At 40.7% G+C, this 21,257-nt stretch overlaps 1 protein-coding gene across 5 annotated transcripts in view; it reads left to right on the top strand.

The window, feature by feature from the left end:
• The window catches only part of JHY (junctional cadherin complex regulator), a 73,321-nt gene that overhangs the window by 10,416 nt on the left and 41,648 nt on the right, over positions 1-21,257 (top strand). For all 5 annotated transcript variants that reach the window (XM_030829042.1, XM_030829039.1, XM_030829043.1 and 2 more), the window contains exon 3: positions 10,972-11,491. In XM_030829042.1, the coding sequence (XP_030684902.1) occupies positions 10,972-11,491 (520 nt within the window). The remainder of the gene's footprint in view (positions 1-10,971; positions 11,492-21,257) is intronic.

The following is a 21,257-nucleotide window of genomic DNA, read 5'->3' as shown; positions in this document are numbered from 1 at the left end:
AGATTAAAGAAGCATCTGAAGTTAGGTCTAATATGCTAGGACTATTGAGAACATTCTAGGAGCTTTCAGGAGTCAACTTTCATTCCCATTGCTTTCTAGCAACATTCATCCACGTTGTTTTCTGTTGCCTTTTATTAGATTTTCAATTTAAGGCCATTGTTTTGCCAACCTCTTCCAATACATTACACCACCTGCCATGTTCTAGAGGTTTTCATGCAGTATTCTGGGAGTAGCTACTAGCATTTATTTATTTATTTCTGATCACATGGGAATAGTTATATCAGAGGAGTGACTTTTTGTTGCAGGTATTAGTCATTTCTGTTTTCTGTTCATTCATTTACTCACAAACTATGCTTTAGTTAAACCCCGACACACTCCTCAGAGCAGGCATGGTGCCATCGTAACAGATGAGCAGTCATAGAGGGAAGTAAAGGGTGTGCATGGGCATGAATTGTAGCTATTAAAGGCTGAGTCCCCGCCAGAAATGCTAACGCCATGGTGACTCCTGAGGCTTGTTGCCCCCGGAGACAACCACTAGTTCCTTTCTAGGTTATTTCAAAACTGGGATGCATTATTGTGTTAAAATAAGTACATACATAGTGAGTTCAAAACCTCATAAAGTGTGATTTATTTAAATTTAAATGACCTACAACGCTGTGAGTTTATCAAGAGGTTCAAGAAGATTGTAACGAAATTACTAAAGGGATGCTTTAATTCATGAACTTTGCCTCTTCATTTATTTCTACTCCCTGACAAGTTTGAAAATACAGAAAACTTTAATATAATTTTTTAATATATGGAATTAAAAATAAATGATTTTCCCAACACTTCCATATATTGCTAGGTTTTGCCTGATAGGCCCAATCCAACTAATAAAGTAATGGATTATTAGAGCTGTTAGGGCTCTCAAAGGTCAGCCCATTCCCTTTATTTATTGTACAGAGGGGGAACCCAAGACCTAGAGTGGTGGAAATACTTGCCCAAGCTCACATGGCTGGTTAGTGCTTGGACTAGAACCCAGGTGTCAAGACCACTCCATTGCCTCCTTATGATATCACAGTTGCCTTGCAATTTTAATGCTGCTAAATCTGGCATTTAAAATATAAGAAACTTGGCCAGGCGTGGTGGCTTACGTTTATAATCCCAGCACTTTGGGAGGCTGAGGCGGGTGGATCATTTGAGGTCAGGAGTTCGAGACCAGCCTGGCCAACATAGTGAAACCCCGTCTCCACTAAAAATACAAAAATTAGCTGGGCCTGTAATCCCAGCTATTCAGGAGGCTTAGGCACAGGAATCGCTTGAACCCAGGAGGCGGAAGTTGCAGTGAGCCAAGATCACGCCATTGCACTCCAGCCTGGGGACAGAGCAAGACTCCATCTCAAAAAACAAAACAAAAACAAAAAGCCACATAAAAGAAGAAGAAGAAGAAACTCTACCTAAAGAAAGTGTAAGCACCTGCACATTTTATAAATCTAGGTCTCTGTCTCTTAGCTATTATTTTGGAGAATGAAAAAAACACTCGAGCCTTCCTTGGAAAATGTCTGGCATTAGCACTGTAAGCTGTCATTGAATGAGAGGAATTATGTTTCTAAATACTGTATCATACAGCATTTCCCTTGTGAAGATGCAGCCTTGCTTTCACATGACATAATCTTAATAGAAGTGAGGTACTAGAATTTTACATTGCAATTACAAACATGTCTTCTTTAGACATTTTTCATTTAACTCACAGATTGTTCTTGAATCAAGACTGGTACTATTAGGAACCCAGGAGAAATATCTGGTATTTTGCAGTCACAAGTCTGTTATCAAAGAAAAAAAAAAGGACTTTGGTTGGAATTATCCAAATTATGTATTTTTATAAATAAAATTCACTAAATAACAATCCAGCCTCTTTAGTGTGTTCCTATAGACAGTCTTTGACCTTCATTTCATTAAAGCATCCTTTTTTCTATTAAAATGCTTAAATTTTTAGCAAAATAAATGCCTGCATTAAATAAAATTTTCTGGATTGCAAATAACCTTCACAAAGCATTTCAGCATATTTATGGAACTGTTTTATTTCATATTTACAGAAGTGAATTTTTAATCTTTTGGATTTATTTCATTTTATTTACTTAAAAGCTATTGATAAGAAGATTAAGGTGAGCATAGATAGAATTCAGAAATCCTTGGAAACAATGATCAGTTTTATAGTTCCTTAAAGAAGCATTAAAAACTTTACACTTAAACAAAAATTGAATTTGCTGTTCATATGCATAAAAGATTTAATGGCATATAAATTGGGAATAATTATTCTGTTTAAAAGGATTAAATTAAACCTAAATCAATAATAACATGTGCAGTTTCAATTTAACTGCCTACTTAAAATTAAGTGACAAATAAATAACAGCTAAATGATTAATAGCAATGCTTTTATTCACCTCCTCAAAAGGCAAAATGGCCAGTTATTGAATATTTTATTGTGAGTGCAAAGGATGTTAATTGTACTAGAAACATGCTCTAATTTTAGTAATTTTTTGATTGAATACAATATTGAATATGAAGCTCTTCATTAAATGGAGACTTTATTTTATTTGGTTTGAAGTTATCACAGTAAGTACTCAAATATGGTCCATTAAAGCCAGCAAATATCATGGCATATGCATGTGAAACCGTCCCCCACTCCCTTCCTCTCTGCCTCCGTTTCTAACCTAGGCATCTGAAGAGCAGACCCTGCATCTGCTGTCTGAACAGTGACAAAAGAGTTGTGTACTCATTTTCTGTGTAACCTTTCTATCAAATGGGGAGGAAAAGAGGTGCATGTTTTGTGTGCAGATGATGACTAATGAAAGGGCACTTCACACTCATTTTGTCCCAGTGTGTTGACCTGGACCACAAAACACAATGGAGCTTCCAAGCACACAAGCTCAGTACAATGGGGTTCTTCAGTATCATGTTCTATTTTGACCATTAGATTTGTTTCTGTGAAGTATTACAGCTTTCCAGGCTCATGATTTTGCAAAACATAACCTCCTATTTGTCTCCACATATGGTTTCCATCCAGAAAGGGGAGAAAGGGGATGTTTTAAGATAGTCTTTTCAGGTGTAGATGGTGCAACATAATTAAAACTCTTATAAGAGCCACGTCTTCAGGCTCTACCCTTATACATACACATTCTTAGAGTTTCTCTGATTCAAAAACATTTTTCTCAGCCAGAGCAACTCATTTACTCTGGCGTGTTTCTAAACCCTTTGTATTTTCTAGGTTCCACTTAAAACATCAATCTTTTCTGTAGTGGGTGATATTGGTTCTACAGCCATTTAAGAATGGAAATTTGGCTTGAACCCAGGCGGCTGAGGTTGCAGTGAGCTGAGATCGCACAACTGCACTCCAGCCTGGGCGACAGAGTAAGACTCTGTCTCAAAAAAAAGGAGGAAATTTGCTGAGGCTAGAAATTACAGCTTTTTCAGGAGGTCTAAAATAATTTAATTCTTGGAGTTTTACCTTATTCATCATCTTTCAGCAATTGTTAAAATGTTTCATTATGTGAAAGTACTTAGGTTTCTTAATCCCATTCCCTAAATTGTGGTTTGGCCATTCTCCACCGTGCCTAAGTCGTGATTAAAAACTGGATTTTTAAAGATGGGTGTTAATTCTTTCAGGCCATTAGGGAACCACTTAGTGTATCACAAGACAACTTTGTGCCCTGGAAATAAGTTAAGCCCTGGGGAGAGAAGAATCCCTTGAGATCCATCACCAGAAGGATAATACACAACAACGGTGTTATATCACGGGGACTGAATGTGACGCACAGCAAGCAAGGCTAGTGCTGGAGCTTCCTGACACGTGCTTCCACAGCTAGTCCTCATGGATCCCTTACTGTGTGCCAGGGACACAGTTCTATGCATTTAGATGGTTTTTTGTTTGTTTGTTTGTTTTTTGAGAGAGTCTCGCTCTGTTGCCCAGGCTGGAGTGCAATGGCATGATCTCGGCGCACTGCACCCTCTGCCTCCCGGGCTCAAGCGATTCTCCTACCTCAGCCTCCTGAGTAGCTGGGATTACAGGCACGTGCCACCACGCCTGGCTAATTTTTGCATTTTTAGTAGAGACGGGGTTTCACCATGTTGGCCATGCTGATCTCAAACTCCTGACCTCGTGATCCGCCCGCCTCAGCCTCCCAAAGTGCTGGGATTATAGGCGTGAGCCATCGCACCTGGCTGAATTTAGATGTATTAATTCGCATAGTCCTCTCAATAACACTATTAGGTAGGTACTATTATTTTTTTAACTTATTTATTTTTATTGAGACAGGGTGTCGCTGTGTTGCCCAAGCTGGAGTGCAGTGGCACAGTCATGGCTCACTGAAGGTTCGACCTCCTGGGCTAAGCCAACCTCCTGCCCCAGCCTCCTGAGTAGCTGGGACTACAGGCACATGCCACAGTACCTGGCTGATTGGTTTTGTTTTGTTTTTTGTAGAGACGGGGGGTTTCTCTGTGTTGCTCAGGCTGCTCTCAAACTCTTGGCCTCAAGTGATCCCCTTGCCTGGACCTCTCAAAATTCTGGGACTACAAGCATGAGCTACCACACCTGGCCAGTACTATTATTATCCCCATTTTATTGATGAGGAAACTGAAGCACAGAAGTTAAATAACTTGCCCACATTCACATAATCTGGTGGCACCAGGAAATGAATGCAGGTAGTCTAGGACCTTTGTTCTTAGATGCTCTGCTGTACCATTTCTGAGAACCAAAATAATCCATATTATCATACAGAGAAACAAAGCACCACAATATTACATATGATGGAAGGAGGTCTATAGTCATGACTGTAGAAACTATGCCCTTATCAGCTGATGCTGGTTAAATACCATGACCAGTATGAGTGCACCAGTTTTCTTAGCATAACTGCAGAGATGGAAACCAGGAAATCTGTTTCCTTAAACTGAAAACTACCTAATTTTTAAAAATAGTGGGCATTACTCAGTTATTGATTCTTTCATGAATCTATCATAGGATCATGGGACAGTGGAGTTGGAATGGACTTTGCCATATCATCTAGCAATTGAATGTGGAAATAAGAGGCTAACATTTTTGTGATAAGTCACATCCTCCTGTTTTAAATACCCATAACGTCCTGTATTTCTTTATACATCGAATTCATTAGTTGATTACTGTATTACAGTTGGTGCATAAAGCCTGTCCTCATTGAAGGGTAAGATCCAGCAGGGTAAGATGCTGCTGTATCTTCTGTGCCTAAGATTCTGCCTGTATGTAGGGAGGTGCTCCATGTTTATCTGTTGACTGGCTGATCCATTCGCTGATTCACATAAGGCAGACACTGCAACCCACTTTCTTCACTGTCACCTATGGGAATAGCTGCAGGATACAATGCAACATGATGTGCAGGAGCCCGATCCAGAGCAGACTGCCCGGCTCTGTGACCTTGGGAGATGTACATAAGCCCTCTAAGCCTCAGTTTCCTCGTCTGTTAAATGGGGGTAATAATAGTACTTCCCTTAACATTGTTCCAAGGAAAAAAAAACTGAAGGCTCACAACAAACATTCCCTAGATCATCAAACAGTAACACGTGCTCCCTTTCCACATCCCGCTCCTGAGTGAGTAGCAGAACAGTGATCCCCAGTGTTGTCACCTGTGAAAGGTGGCCAGCCCTGCTCTAAACAGTACAAAGTAGAGGATTACCTGTTCTAAGCTTTCCAAAAAGGACTTCATAGCTTCTGTAGATAATCCCTTCCAGAAACTCCTCACTTTGGCTGTCCAAATGTATTTACATCTTACTAAAATCTTTGCTAATTAACTCTCTGGTTTACTTTGTTAAGCCCGAGCTGCTTCAAGAGTTTGCAACGTCCCTCGAGATCTGACCTTTGCTTACCCTTGAGCTGTGCTCCTCGACCTGCCCTCCTCTCACCCTCCGTTTTGTCCACACAGAATTTGTTCTGTGAAAGCACCGCATTGTCTCTGCCTCCACTCCTTTTTACATACTGTTCCCTCAGCCTGGCATAGACTTCCTGCCCTTCTCAGCCTTAGCTCTGAGCTACGCCGGCACTTCCTCCAGAAGGCTTTCCCTGACCTCCCAAGATAGGACTGGATGTCCCTCTGTGTCCCGATGGCCCGGTGCTCCTCATCAGAGCACACATCACTCCAAAGTGTCAATTACTGTTTCCCGGTCTGTATCCCCTACTAGGCTGTGCATCCACTGCTTCACCATCTACCACTATTCCTGTAGCTTCGTAAGGGCTCAATAAATAAATGCCTACTGAATCAATGAATGAGCAAATGAATTAAGAAAGTTAAATTCAGTTTTTTTCTTTCAGCACAGCATAAATATGGGAAAATAGCACCTTTCTTTACAAAAAAAAATCTGTATTTACTTGAAGATAATAATTGAGCTTTCTTCCCCACCTAAACAACCACAGTTGAAACTTATGTTTAATTCAGCACCAGATAAGCCCTAAAAATCATTCCCTAATTTGGTCTAATGCAAGAAGCCTTTACATGTTTAGATTCTAATTTATTACTATTGATTTTTAAAAATAAATATTTATGCTGTATTTGTGTTGACTAGAATATTTTTAGAAAAGGAGTTATTTATTCAAGAAGTATTTATTGACTCTTCTGTCCATAGCACAGTGCAGCGTACTAGGGCAGAAGTTAGCAAACGAAAGATCACCTGCAGTCCCCGCTGCCTGGGAATTTGTCTAGTGAGGAGACAAGATTACCACAGTGAAAAATTAAGTAAGCACAAACACAGAGCACTTTAAGACACACTCTCTCATGTTGATCCTCATTCAGTCCTGAGAAATAAAACAAATAGAATTTATCCCGATTTATAGATGAGAAAAACTGAATCAGAGATGACTGATTTGCCAACCAGTGCAGAACAGGTAATGACAGATGGAGAACCTGAGCCCCAGGTCTGTGCCCTGCCGGACACTGCTGGACCACCCATGTCCCATATCCCTGCCCCATGATGCTTAAGGGTCAAGTGAAAGGCAGGGATAGGAAATACTGTGAGTTCCTAGGACAGTACATCACTTGGGAGAAACCTCCCCATCAAAGCCCCAAAGGTAGGTGACCCTGCAGTGCAGGGAGGTTTTGGGCGTCCCATTTTCTAACAAATGTGGACCATTCCCATTTTGCTGAAGAAGAAGAGCATCTCTCTTCTCTTGTTGGAAAAGGAGGTGCCACTTATTTCAAGAAGTTCCTCATCATATGTGAACTAAAAAATTCAAAATGACAATTCAGCAAGGCGTGACAGTTTTGGCTTTTTGCTCCAGTTTTTGCTTTACATCAAATCAAAGAAACTTGGGTCCACATTAAGAAAAGCAAATTAACATTAGGGGGACCATTAGTTTGTTTACCCAGCATACAATTATGTCCTCTGTAAACGGGAATATCAAATAGCATAAAAAGCCTGGGTGATTTACATTTTCTTTTTGATTAGAGGGTTGCATCTACTGTACTCAAGGAAGGAAAATCTCTCCCATTTAGCTTTTGAAGATCAAAGAAGCCATTAAATATGCCATATTACCAGCTTTTTTTTTTTGGTTAAGACTGGAGGTGCTTTACAAATTGAGATTGTCATGGGGAAAAGGGAGACTTTATTTTGGGTCACATGAACTGACGATAGGCTAGTTCGTTTTTCTCAGGCAGGACCGTATGCTTAACCTTTTATTCAAATAGGCCCCTCCTGCAGTGTCAAGTGCATTCTGACCTATCCACTGCGCTTCGTGTGCATAGCTGACAGCCAAGAGGCCATGAACCTTTCAGTGAGCCGCGATCTGGTCTGATCTGAAGCCTCGGGGATCTCTCTGTAGTACATTAGATACACTCTACAAAGACAAAATGAAGTGAAAAGCAAAATCACTGAAAAGAAGAATGAACCTACATAGGTTTGCAGTCAGGATAAAACCATGCTTTCCCCCAAAAAGGAGCAGTCCGAAGCAAATGTTGTCTAGGCAACAATTCACAGTTCTCTTTCTAAACAGCCAGATGTCTATACAGTCATGCATTGCCTGATGACAGGGGTACGGTCTGAGAAATTTGTGGTCAGGTGATTTCATCATTCTGGGAACATCATAGAGTGCACTTACACAAACCTAGATAGTACAGCCTACTACACACAATTTGTACAATGTGTTACTTTACTAAGCACTGTAGGGAATTGTAATACAGTAGTAAGTATTTGTGCATCCAAACATAGAAAAGGTACAGTAAAAATACAGCAGAAAATTTTTTAAATGGTACATTTAAATATATATGGCCAGGCACGGTGGCTCAAGCCTGTAATCCTAGCACTTTGGGAGGCCGAGGCGGGTGGATCACGAGGTCAGGAGATTGAGACCATCCTGGCTAACACGGTGAAACCCCGTCTCTACTAAATATACAAAAAATTAGCAGGGCGTTGTGGCGGGCGCCTGTACTTGGGAGGCTGAGGCAGGAGAATGGCGTGAACCCAGGGGGCGGAGCTTGCAGTGAGCGGAGATCCCGCCATTGCACTCCCGCCTGGGGGACAGAGCGAGACTCCGAATCAAAAAAAAAAAAAAAAAAAAAAAAAAAAATATATATATATATATATATATATATATATATATATATATAGGCACTGACCATGAATGGAGGTTGTAGGACTGTTCGTTTCTCTGGGTGAGGCAGTGCGTGAGCGGGAGTGAATTTCAAGGCCTAGGACATTACTGTAAGCTACTGTGGACTTCAGCAACGCTGTACACTTAGACTCCTCTAAATTTATTTTTTTAATATTTCTTCATTAATACATTGACCTTAGCTACTGTAACTTTTTTACTTCACACACTTTTAATTATTTTTACTTTTTAACTCTTTTGTAATAACACAGCTTAAAACACAAATACATTGTACAGCAGTATAAAAATTCTTTATATCCTTATTCTGTAAGCTTTTTCCTATTAAAAATTTTTTTTTTACTTTTAAACTTTTTTGTTAAAAACTGAGACACAAACACACACATTAGTCTAGGCCCACACAGGGTTAGAATCATCAATATCACTGTCTTCCATGTCCATACCGTGTCTCACTGGAAGGTCTTCAGGGGCTGTAACACATATGGAGCTGTCATCTCCTAGGATAACAAGGCCTTCTTCTGGAATCCTTCCTGAAGGACCTGCCTGAGGCTGTTTCACAGTTAACTTTTTAAAAAATAAGTAGGAGTGCACTCTAAAATAATGATAAAAAATATAGAGTATAGTGGCTGGGCACGGTGGCTCATGCCTGTAATCCCAAAACTTTGGGAGGCTGAGGTGGGTGGATCACAGGAGGACAGGAGGTCAAGATCAGCCTGGCCAACCTGGCAAAAACCTGTCTCTACTAAAAATTAAAAAAAAAAAAAAATTAGCTAGGCGTGTTAACACACACTTGTAATCCCAGGTACTCAGGAGACTGAGGCATGAGAATCACTTGAATCCGGGAGGCAGAGGTTGCGGTGAGCCAAGATCACACCACTGCACTCCAGCCTGAGTGATAGAGCAAGACTTGTCTCAAAAAAAAAAGTATAATATAGTGTATTAGCCTGTTCTTGCATTGCTACAAAGAAATACCTGAGTGAGACTGGGTAATTTATTTAAAAAAAGAAGTTTAACTGGCTGACAGTTCTGCAGGCTCTACAGGAAGTATGATTCTGGCATCTGCTTGGCTTCTAAGGAAACCTCAGGAAACTTACAATCATGGCAAAGGCAAAGGGGGAACAGGCCTCTTACAGCAGAGCAGGACCAAGAGAGAGGGTGGGGAGCTGCTATGCACTCTTAAACAACCAGATCTCACCATAACTCACTCACTACTCAGAACCAAGGGTGGATGGTGCTAAGCCATTCATGAGAACTCGTCCTCATGATCCAGTCACCTCCCACCAGGCAGGCCCTACCTCCAACACTGGGGATTACAGTTCGACATGAGATTTGGGTGGGGACACAGATCCAAACCATATCATATAGTAAATATAAAAGCCAGTAACATAGTTGTTGATGATCATCATCAAGGATTATGTGCTATATATAATTGTATGTGCTATACTTTTATAGGGCTGGCAGTGCAGTAGGTTTGTTTATACCAGCAGCACCACAAACATATGAGCAACATATTGTACTAGGATATTCCAAGGGCTACAGTGTCACTAGGTGACAGGAATTTTTCAGCTCCATTACAATATCGTAGGACCTCAGTCGTATATGTGGCTTGTCCTTGACCAGAACATTGTTAGTCAGTGTATGAAATGTATTACCAGCCAAAGTGTGAAACACAGTTTTATCTTCACCAGCTGAAATACTGAGTCATTGTTGGTGTACGTAAGTAATCGCATTAATTGAACCACAGTGATTATTGGTTTAACATTATAGACATTTGTTTTTCAGTTGTTTTCTGACACTTAGAAATTAATTATCCCCCATTTTTATTCCATATTTCAATGAACTTGGATAATTATGCCTTTTTGCCCTTATGTGTAGTGTGTGGGTCTAATTTGGGCCTGAGATCTGTCTTTATGTTTATTAATTAACTTATTTATTTAAGAGACAGGATCTCACGCCGTCTCCCAGGCTGGAGTGCAGTGTCGTGATTATAGCTCACTGTAGCCTCTAACTCCTTAGCTCAAGCAATCCTCCCGCCTCAGCCTCCTGAGTAGCTGGGACTACAGGTACGACACCATAGTTAGCTAATTTTTTTAAAAAAAATTTTGTTGTAAAGATGGAGTCTCGCTGTGTTGCCCAGGCTGGTTTTGAACTCCTTGCTTCAAGCGATCCTCCTGCCTCAGCTTCCCAAAGTGTTGGGATTACAGGTATGAGCCACTGCACCCTGCTGGGATTTGTGTTTAACATACAGATAATAAAAGGAAAACTATAGGAGAAAGACTGAGATTGATTTCAAATAAAATGATCAACTGACTATAAGGAGTGAATTTATTTTAACTAAGGACTTGACATTTTTCTTCTGCTTTGGGCAGGCAACAACCAATAGAAGACAAATATTCAGACCTCCGCTATGACCCGAACTGGAAGAGTAAGAAGGAGGAAGGGCAGCTGCTGTCTGTGGAAGCGTTGCTAGAGTCCATGGACAGCTTTTTAGAAAATCTGCCTTTGGCTCCCCTCTACCCTTCCCAGGAGACGTCAGTGGAACTCTCCGGGGGAAAAGGCGAGCAGAAAGAGAGTCCACAGAGTGCAGCCTCTTTACTTGGTAGTGAATTTTTAAGTCCAAACTATAAGCATGGTGCCTGTCGCAGCAAGTCGTTTTTAGAGCTGAGCGACAGTGTCCTGGAGGAGAAGTCGAGCAGCCTTTCTCAGTGCGTGAAGAGCTCAAGTTCACATAACGAGGTTTTCCTGCCGGGATCACGCGGCCCTCGGCGAAGGAAGTCCAAACAACATTTTGTGGAAAAAAACAAGCTCACTTTGGGATTACCCATCCCGAAAACGGACTCTTATCTCCAACTTCACAATAAAAAAAGAGGGGAATCTCATCCAGAACAGGTATGTAGTGGCTACTTTAAAATGACTTCTGAAACATTAAACTAGAATTTGCGTTTGTTTGAAATGTCTATATATCACTTCGTTTAGGTTGACGATGTTATAGCAGTCACCTAGCTGGGTATAGTTCAAAGATGAGTGAGGAGAATATATATTTTTCCTGAGTTAAAAATCTGGCCAGGCACGGTGGCTCACACCTGTAATCCCAGCACTTTGGGAGGCCGAGGCGGGCCGATCACCCGAAGTCGGGAGTTTGAGACCAGCCTGACCAACATGGAGAAACCCCGTCTCTACTAAAAAATACAAAATTAGCCCGGCATGGTGGAGCATGCCTGTAATCATAGCTACTCGGGAGGCTGAGGCAGGAGAATCGCTTGAACCCCGGGAGGTGGAGGTTGCAGTGAGCCGAGATCACACCATTGCACTCCAGCCTGGGCAACAAGAGTGAAACTCCATCTCAAAAAAAAAAAAAAAAGTGATTTTTTTGCCTCACTCAGACCAATTTAAATCTCTGAGAACCTGAGCATCAGTTTTTCTTTTTTGTAAAGCTCCTTGAGTATTTCTAATGTGAAGCCAGGTTTGAGAAGCATTGTTCCAGACTAGAGCAGTGGTTCTCAGCCTTGTTTTCACATTGGAATCATCTGAAGAATTTAAAAAGTATTGATTCCCTGGATGAACCACTGAAATTCCAATTCAGCTCATCTGGGCTGCACTCTAAATATGGGGAGTCCGCCACACTCCCCAGATGATTCTAGTATTTAGCCAAGATTGAGAATCACCGATCTAGAGCAGTGGTTCCTAAACATTAGAGTGCACCAGAATCATCTGGAGGGCTTATTTAAAAAGCTTGATGGACCTCATCCCCCCAAATTTCTGATTCAGCAGGTGTAGGGTGGGATCCAGGGATCTGAAGTTTCTGCATGGCCCCAGGTGATACTGCTGCTGCTATCAGGCCTACACTTTGAGAACCACTGATCTTTCGCTTCTCACAATTTAAAGTGCTTATGAACCACTTTAGACTCTCGTTAAAATACAGATTGTGATCCAGTAGGTCTGGGGTGAGATGCAGAGTGTGCATTTCTAACAAGTTCCCAGGAGATGCAAGGCTGCTGGTCCATGGACCACACTTTGATGAGCAAGGGGTTAGAACAGAGAACACAGGTTTTATCAAAATCTAAAAGTCAGAGTTGTGTAAGTCATTATCTGCAGAGCACTGATGTTTTCCATGGCTGATAGGATTATTCAGTTGATTTGTGGGTAGGAGGCGGGAAGCTTGGGTACCAAGTGTGGAGGCACTTGGTTTGTTTTGTTTTGGTTTTTGTTTGAGACAGGGTCTCACTCTGTGGCCCAGGCTGAAGTGCAGTGACGCGATCTCAGCTCACTGCAGCCTCCGCCTCCCAGGTTCAAACGATTCTCCTGCCTCAGCCTCCAGAGCAGCTGAGATTATAGGCACCCGCCACCACACCTGGCTAATTTTTGTATTTTTTGGTAGAGATTTCAGGAGATCCTAGAAATCAATAAGAAAAAGACCAAATTCCAAGGAAAAATACACAAAAACTATAAATGAATAATTCACAGATTGTTCCTCTCATTACTCTTAATTTCCAGAGCTTTCTTTATTATCCTTGCTTATTCACAGATTGTTCATTTATACTTTTTGTGTATTTTTCCTCGTCAATAAAAGTTAACAAAGAAAAGTTAATATATATGGCTATTACACATATAAGAGGTTACCCAATCTCAGCCTATTAGAGAAATGCAAATTAATACTATAATGGGATTCCATTTTTCGACTATAATTAAACTATCAAAATTCTGTAAGTTTAATGACCCTGTGGGCAAAAAAGTACGGTCAAGCTGGTGAGAGAATAAATTAGTATAACCAGTACGGAGGACAATCTGTTAATGTCTACATAAAACACAAATATACTCCTTGAGAAAGTAAAACATAATGGCTAAGAGTATGGACTCTGGAGCGAGGTTGGTTGGCACTGCCACCTGCTAGCTCTCTGACCCTCTGCAAGTTACTAAACCTCTCTGTGCCTCAGTTTCCTCATCTTTAAAATGAGGACAATAATAGGACTTTCCTCATAGGCTTATTAAGAAGATTAAATAAATGAGTTAGGCCACGTAAACTCAGCACTTTGGGAGGCCAAAGCAGGCAGATCATTTGAAGTCAGGAGTTTGTGACCAGTTGGGCCAACATTGTGAAACCCGTCCATACTAAAAATACAAAAATTAGCTGAGCATGGTGGTGTGTGCCTGCAATCCCAGCTACTCGGGAGGCCGAGGCAGGAGAATCGTTTGAACCCAGGAGGCAGAGGTTGCAGTGAGCCGAGATTGCACCACTGCACTCCAGCCTGGGTTACAGAGCAAGACTCCATCTCAAAAAAATAAATTAAATAAATAAATAAATAAATAAATGTATAGAGAGTGCTAAGATCAGTGACTGGCCCATAGCAAGTATATAGGTATATATATAAGTATCAAAGTGTTTGAAATTATTTTTATTTGACCCAACACATTTTGCACCTAGGAATTTATCCTAGATATTTGTGTGTAGTTTTGAAATTACATCTGTACAAAATTGTTCATTTCAGCCTTATTTGTAATAGCAAAAGATTGGAAACCACCCAAATATCTGTCATTTGGGGAGTAAATAAGTTATGGTACATCCATACAGTACAGTACACTGCAGCTGTTAAAAAAAAAATATGGACACTCTCCATGAACTATGAGGGATAACTTACCAGGATTTCTTATTAAGAAAGAAATTCAAGGTGCAGTATGTTACGAGTGGAGAGGGGCCAGGCGTGGTGGCTCATGCCTATAATCCCAGCACTTTGGGAGGCCAGCGGATCACTTGAGGTCAGAAGTTTGAGACCCGCCTGGCCAACATGGTGAAACACTGTCTCTACTAAAAAATACAAAAATTAGCCGGGCATCGTGATGGCTGCCTGTAATCCCAGTTACTCGGGAAGCCCATGAGAATTGCATGAGCTCGGGAGGCAGGGTTTCCGTGAGCCGAGATCGCACCACTGCACTCCAGCCTGGGCGACAGAGTGAGATTCTTGTCTCCAAAAAAAAAAAAAAAACCAAAAAATCAGTGGAAAGGAATAAAAATATATATTGTATTTGCATGGCATGCATAAGAAATTGTGGAAGGCTACAAAAGTAGTTAATTGCAAGAGGTGGAGGGGGAATGGGCAGGAGCACAACTTTTTACTGTATACCTTTTCAAATCTCTTAATTTTGAACCATGCTTATGTATTATCTTTTAAAAATTAAAATGGAAAAATAGCAACAAAAATAAGAGGAGACATTTATAATATAAATTTTGTAGTAACCCATATAACTTCACACCCCCGATTGCTCACCCCCCTAAATTGCATTTTATTCTTGTAATTAATGGCTTAGGGTAGAACTATTGATTTTTAAAGTCAATTGTTCTGCAGTCTTTTTGCCATTTTGCATAGATCTGCTGATTGTACATTAAAATACATTGGAAAAATCACCTTTGAATACATGACAAAATCTTAATCACATGATGTGTGAAGCGAGGAACCGATGTAAAAACCAACACACACTAGAGGGCACCTAAGTATCACGGTCAGGCAGTAACTTTGCTGGTGAATAATCAGTTCTTACTTTTATTCATGATTTGTTCACTAGCCTAAAGTATTTGTCTGAAACTCATTCCATTTTGAGTCCATTTGTAATCCACCGTTAAAGGAAACTGTTTTGAAAAATGAACTACCTTTCTATCTCGATTCTAATGTTACTTTAAAGACTGATGAAGGTGAAATTTAGTATGGGTTTAGAAAAGAGTTAGAAATGCTCTATACATGTTATTCAACTTTTTCCTTGTAATTTCTTGGAAAGAAATTACAGATAGTTTACAAATGTGATATGGTTATTGAATGGCCTATAGTCAAGACAATATAAAGTCACAAACAATTCACAGTCCTACCTTCAATTAACACATCTTTGTGGCTGTTGCTGAGACAGCAGGTCAGTCAGCCAACAGATATTTATTGAGCACCAAATATGTATTCAATATTAGGTACTCTTCTCAATGCTGGGATATTAACAGAAAACAAGACAGGCAGAGCACCTATCTTGAAGGAGTTTACATTCCAGTCATACGGCAAAGATAAGAACCATGTAACAAAATAATTTCAGATACTGATAATACCTCAAAAGAGACTGAATAAACTGTATTTAAGAAAGTGATGAGACTGGGCATGGTGGCTTACTCCTATAACCCCAGCATTTTGGGAGGCCAAGGCAGGCAGATCACCTGAGGTCAGGAGTTCAAGACCAGCCTGACCAACGTGGAGAAACCCCATCTCTACTAAAAATACGGAATTAGCTGGGCGTGGTGGTGCATGACTGTAATCCCAGCTACTCAGGAGGCTGAGGCAGGAGATTCGCTTGAACCCGGGAGGCGGAGGTTGCGGTGAGCTGAGATTGCGCCATTGCATAGCCTGGGCAACAAGAGCGAAACAACGTCTCAAAAAAAAAAAAAAAAGAAAAGAAAAAAGAAAAGGAAAGAAACAAAGTAATGAGAGGGAATAAAGTGCTTTATTTAATAAAGTGATGACCTTAATAAGTAAACTGGGGGTTGGGCGTGGTGGCTCATTCCTGTAATCCCAGCACTTTGGGAGGCTGGGGTGGGTGGATCACCTGAAGTCAGGAGTTAGAGACCAGCCTGGCCAACATGGTGAAATCCCATCTATACTAAAAATACAAAACTTAGCTGGGCCTTGTGGTGCACGCCTGTAATCCCAGCTACTCAGGAGGCTGAGGCAGGAGATTCCCTTGAACCCGGGAGGCGGAGGTTGCAGTGAGCCGAGATCTCGCCACTGCACTCCAGCCTAGGTGACAGAGTGTGACTCCATCTCAAAAAAAAGGTTAAACTGGGATGTCTAGCCAGGTGCTTGGGGAAGGTCCCTCTGAGGACGTATCATTCAAGTGGAGGCACGAATGGATAAGAAAGAGAAAAGTATGCAAGATCTAGAGGAAGAGCTTTGGTTGGCCCCATCCCTGGTAGCAGCGTTTTTGCTAGGGAACAACGGAATATTGAGGGAGAAAAACTAAAACCAAAACAAAATACTGATTTGAGAGTCAATCATGGATTAAATCCTGGCTCTTCAGCATAACCCGTATTAGCTCAACCTCGTCTCCACCAAAAAATGCAAAAATTAGCTGGCCATGATGGGGCACGCCTGTAGTCCCAGCTACTCCAGAGGCTGAGATGGAAGGATCGCTCGAGCCGGGAGGCCAAGGCTGCAGTGAGTGGATCTCACCACTGCACTCCATCCTGGATAACAGAGTAAGACTCTGTCCCCCCCCCAAAAAAAGAGAAAATAATCAAAATTAAGAATAAATAAAAATAAACCTCACCTCACCTTCCTCATCTATATATGGAGGAAGCAAACGAGGAATATAAATATATATCATATGTATATATATCTGTTTCTGCTTTGGAGGGCTATTTGAAGAATTTATACAAAGCTACGGACTCGGGGCAGACACTCAGTGAAGAAAAGCTATCGTTACCACTAGGGACTCCTTACACCACGGGAGAAGATTCCACCCAGGGAAGAGGCCCTTCTAACCGGCTTTCTCTTTTTTTAAGGCTACATTGCCTCAAAATGAAAGAGATATAACTTCGGACAGAGTAAGAACAAAGTGTAGGCAAAACAATAACATTCACATGCCCTAGGAGGCCATTCGATGGTGAGACTCTCAAAAGACTGCCTACAAAGGGGGCCTATCCAGGCACACCCCACACTCACCATGCTGTCTCTTGAGGGTCCGCGATCAATCAAACACTGTCCTAGGGATTACAGAATGCTACAATCTTGTATGCAACTAGTTGACAGTATTTAACAATTGCACGTGGTCTCAGATACTGTTTCAAATATTTACACTTTAAAATAAGGAATTTATTAATAACTCTGGATCATGTATTTGGTACTTTAGTTTTGAAGTACAATTTCATAGGGTAATTCTTTCAACACTGCTTAATGTGATGCCATGTTACCTTCAAAATAAAACTCAAACTCTTGAGTGGTACGAAAGGCCCTTCCTGACCTGGCTCCTTCCTGCTCCTATAGCCTCATCCTTCATCACTCCCTACGTATGTCAAACACCCGGCCATACTCCAGGAACTCACAGAGCCCAGACCTGGCATTTCTTCTAGCCCCTTCTTTATTCATGCTGATGGGCTACTCTTGCCCTGGCTTGTTTGCTTAGGAAAACCTTATCCTCCTTTTGAGATTCAGCTCATATGTCTCTGCCTTTGTAAAGGCTTTCTGAAGATCCTCCTTCCACTACCTCCCTCATTCCTGAACATCTCCTGCAGAACCCATAACCCCACACTGCACTGTCTTCATCATGTAAAGATGACTATCTACTCCTTACGATCATGGACTTGTTCATCTTTGAATTCCCAGATCCTGGCATACAGCAGGCACTAGCTAAATATTTGATGAAGAAATGTAATTTTTAAATACTTTTTCTTTGGTTCAAAATTTCATTGTTTTCAAAACAAAAAAAAAAGCGGAGGGGGGATTAACAAGAACTTGTGCTGTTAAACACTGGAATTTGAAGTCAAAAGACCTGATTTGAGTCCCATTTGGAGCCATTTATTACTTTGGCAAATCACAAACTCAGTTACTGAGTCTTATTCTTCCTCATTAAAGTAAAATTACAAATGTTTGCCTTACACCACAGACTCAGAATTATCGAGATGATCAAATGAGATATGCAATGTGAAAGCTTTTTATAATCTTACAGCCTTATATAAATAAAAGTTATATTTATTATTGAATGTTTGGTTTAAATTTACAGTCTCCTAATGTGGAAGGTTACCACCTAAAGGATATATTGCTCTTTTTCATAGTATTAAATTTAGTGAAACTTTTGGTTGTCTATAAGATTAAGCTTTACCTTTATTTAAGTTATGGTCATCTTTTTGTAATTATATTTGGTTAGAAACATAGAATTATTTTCTTATAGGATTCTTCAGATTGGTGGTGGTGTTTTTTTTGTTGTTTTGTTTGTTTGTTTTTTTGAGACAGAGTCTCACTCCGTAGCACTGCAACTTCCGCTTCCCTGGTTCAAGCGATTCTCCTGCCTCAGCCTCCTGAGTAGCTGGGATTATAGGCGTCTACCACCACGCCCGGCTAATTTTTCTATTTTTAGTAGAGACGAGGCTTCACCATGTTGGTCAGGCTGGTCTCGAACTCCTGACCTCGTGATCTGCCCACCTCAGCCTCCTAAAGTGCTTGAATTACAGGTGTGAGCCACCACGCCCGGCCTGGTGGTGCTTTTGAGTCCCACCTATCCTATTATACATGTGAAAATTATTCTTCTACAGAGTAGGAACTCCATAGATGTTCATCGATTGATAAATTTTCTTATTTTGCCCTCTGCTATTACTACAAGAGCACTTACTTATGACAGCATAATTTCAATTGAACTTTATGATTTTTTTCAATATGAGCCATTTTTAAGGCCTCTTTCTTGTGTGCACTGTTCAACACTTAGCTGCTTAAACTACCAATTTGTATGATCTATAGAGTGACACTTCATTAATTTGACATTATTGAAGAGGGATCCATAAGAAAAAAAATTTTCCACATAACCAAAGCATGCCCCTTTGAAAACCAGAAATTTAACATAAATTTCTATCATTTTTAAGGATAGTTTTCAAAATGTACCTGCCATACCTGATAATTCTATGCTGCCTTACACAGGTCATATTGCGCCATTCTGTAGTAAAGTACAAAGCTGTGGCAATGTGATCGCTTCTTTGCCTCTTTGTTAAATGACCCAGACTGCTATGAGCCTGCAGTCATTTTCTGCTGCTGTCTGTATCTGCTCTTAAGGAGCTTGTGGCAGAATGGGAAGCAGACATGTAAACAGTCAATACCAAGTGAAAACTGCTGTGCTAGTATCAGATAAGGTCCCCAAGAACCCGGAAGAAAAGGTGCCTGACTGTCCAGGGAAGTCAGAGGGGGCTTCACACAAGAGGCAATCATGGAACTGATTCTTTAAAATGAAAAAGGGTAATTTTTTGTTTTTATTTTTGTTTGTGTTTTTTGAGACAGAGTCTCGCCCTGTCACCCAGGTTGGAGTGCAGTGGCGCCATCTCAGCTCACTGCAACCTCTGCCTCCTGGGTTCAAGCAATTCTCCTGCATCAGCCTCCCAAGTAGCTGGGATTACAGGCACCCGCCACCACGCCTGGCTAAGTTTTGTATTTTTAGTAGAGGCAGGGGTTTCACCATGTTAGCCAGGCTGGTCTTGAACTCCTGACTTCAAGTGATCTGCCCGCCTCAGTCTCCCGAAGTGCTGGGATTACAGGTGTGAGCCACAGCACCCAGCCCTAAAGAGAAGTTAACAGGTGGAAGTGGGTAGTAAGGGCACTGCGGGCAAAGGGGGCAGGAGCAGTGGCATCAAGTCATGAAAGAACACTATTTAAGTAGAAAGCTGTCAGTACAGAAAGAACTTCTATACTGCTGGTCAAGAACTGGTAGTTGGTCAATTAAATCAAAGATTTCATGGAGGTAAAAGGCAGAATGGTAGTTACCAGAGGCTGGGAAGGGTCTGGGGGGTAGGGAAGATGAAGAGAGGTTGGTCAGTTGGTAAAAACATACAGTTAGATAGAATGAATAAATTCTAATATTCCATAGCAAAGTTAGGTGACTGTAGTTAGTAAAACTGTGTTGTATATTTCAAAGTAGCTAGCAGAGAGCATTTGAAATGTTCCCAATGCAAAGAAATGATAAATACTTGAGGTGATGGATACCCCACATAATCTTGTTCAATACACATTCTGTATATATAACAAAATATCACATATACCCCATAAATATGTACAAACATTATATATTAATAAAATTTTGTTTTTAAATTGGTTAAAGCAGATATGAAAAATGATAACTATATACCGTAATTACTTGACTTTCACTTAATGTATATAAATATATACTAATTCACCAGTTTTTTTTACCAAGGGGCCAAGGTCTTTTTTACCAGTGCAGATTCTATTGTTTGGAGTTTCATTGTTTTTCTTGCATCAGTTTGAGAGCATCTGTGATTTGCAGTTTTGATTTCTTGATAGCAAAGTACAAACTTAAAAAACCTTAAGAAACAATTTAAGAACATAATTTCTAGGTGTGTTTTGGTTTTTTGTTTTTTGTTTGTTTTTTGTTGTTGTTGTTTGTTTTTGAGATGTAGTCTCCCTCTGTCAACCAGGCTAGAGTGCCGTGGCACGATCTTGGCTCACTGCAGCCTCCACCTCCCAGGTTCAAGTAATTCTCATGCCTCAGCCACGGAGTAGCTGGGATTACAGGCACTTGCCACAACGCCCAGCTAAATTTTGTGTTTTTAGTAGAGACAGGGTTTTGCCTGGCTGCTCTCAAACTCCTGGCCTCAAGTGATGCTCCCACGTCAGCCTCCCAAAGTGCTGAGATTACAGGCGTGGGCTACGGCACCTGGCCATAATCGCTAGGTTTTTGTGAATGTTTCCCCTAATCTTTTATATTTCCCCCCGCCCCCAAAATGTTACTTTGCCATTTGCTTTATTGGGTAATTCTAAATCATTTAACTAAGTTTTCATGAACATAACACCTCTCTATTCATGCTTAGATTTCTTCAGGTTATCTAATCTTTAAATACATTTCCTAATTTTAACAACAGGTACAATAGGAATAAACAGGTTTGGGAACAAATGGAAAAGACTCTTGGTAAACATAC

This window comes from Nomascus leucogenys, chromosome 15, assembly GCF_006542625.1.
Source record: "Nomascus leucogenys isolate Asia chromosome 15, Asia_NLE_v1, whole genome shotgun sequence".
Taxonomy (NCBI): domain Eukaryota; kingdom Metazoa; phylum Chordata; class Mammalia; order Primates; family Hylobatidae; genus Nomascus; species Nomascus leucogenys.
This window is presented reverse-complemented; position numbering and strand designations above follow the sequence as displayed.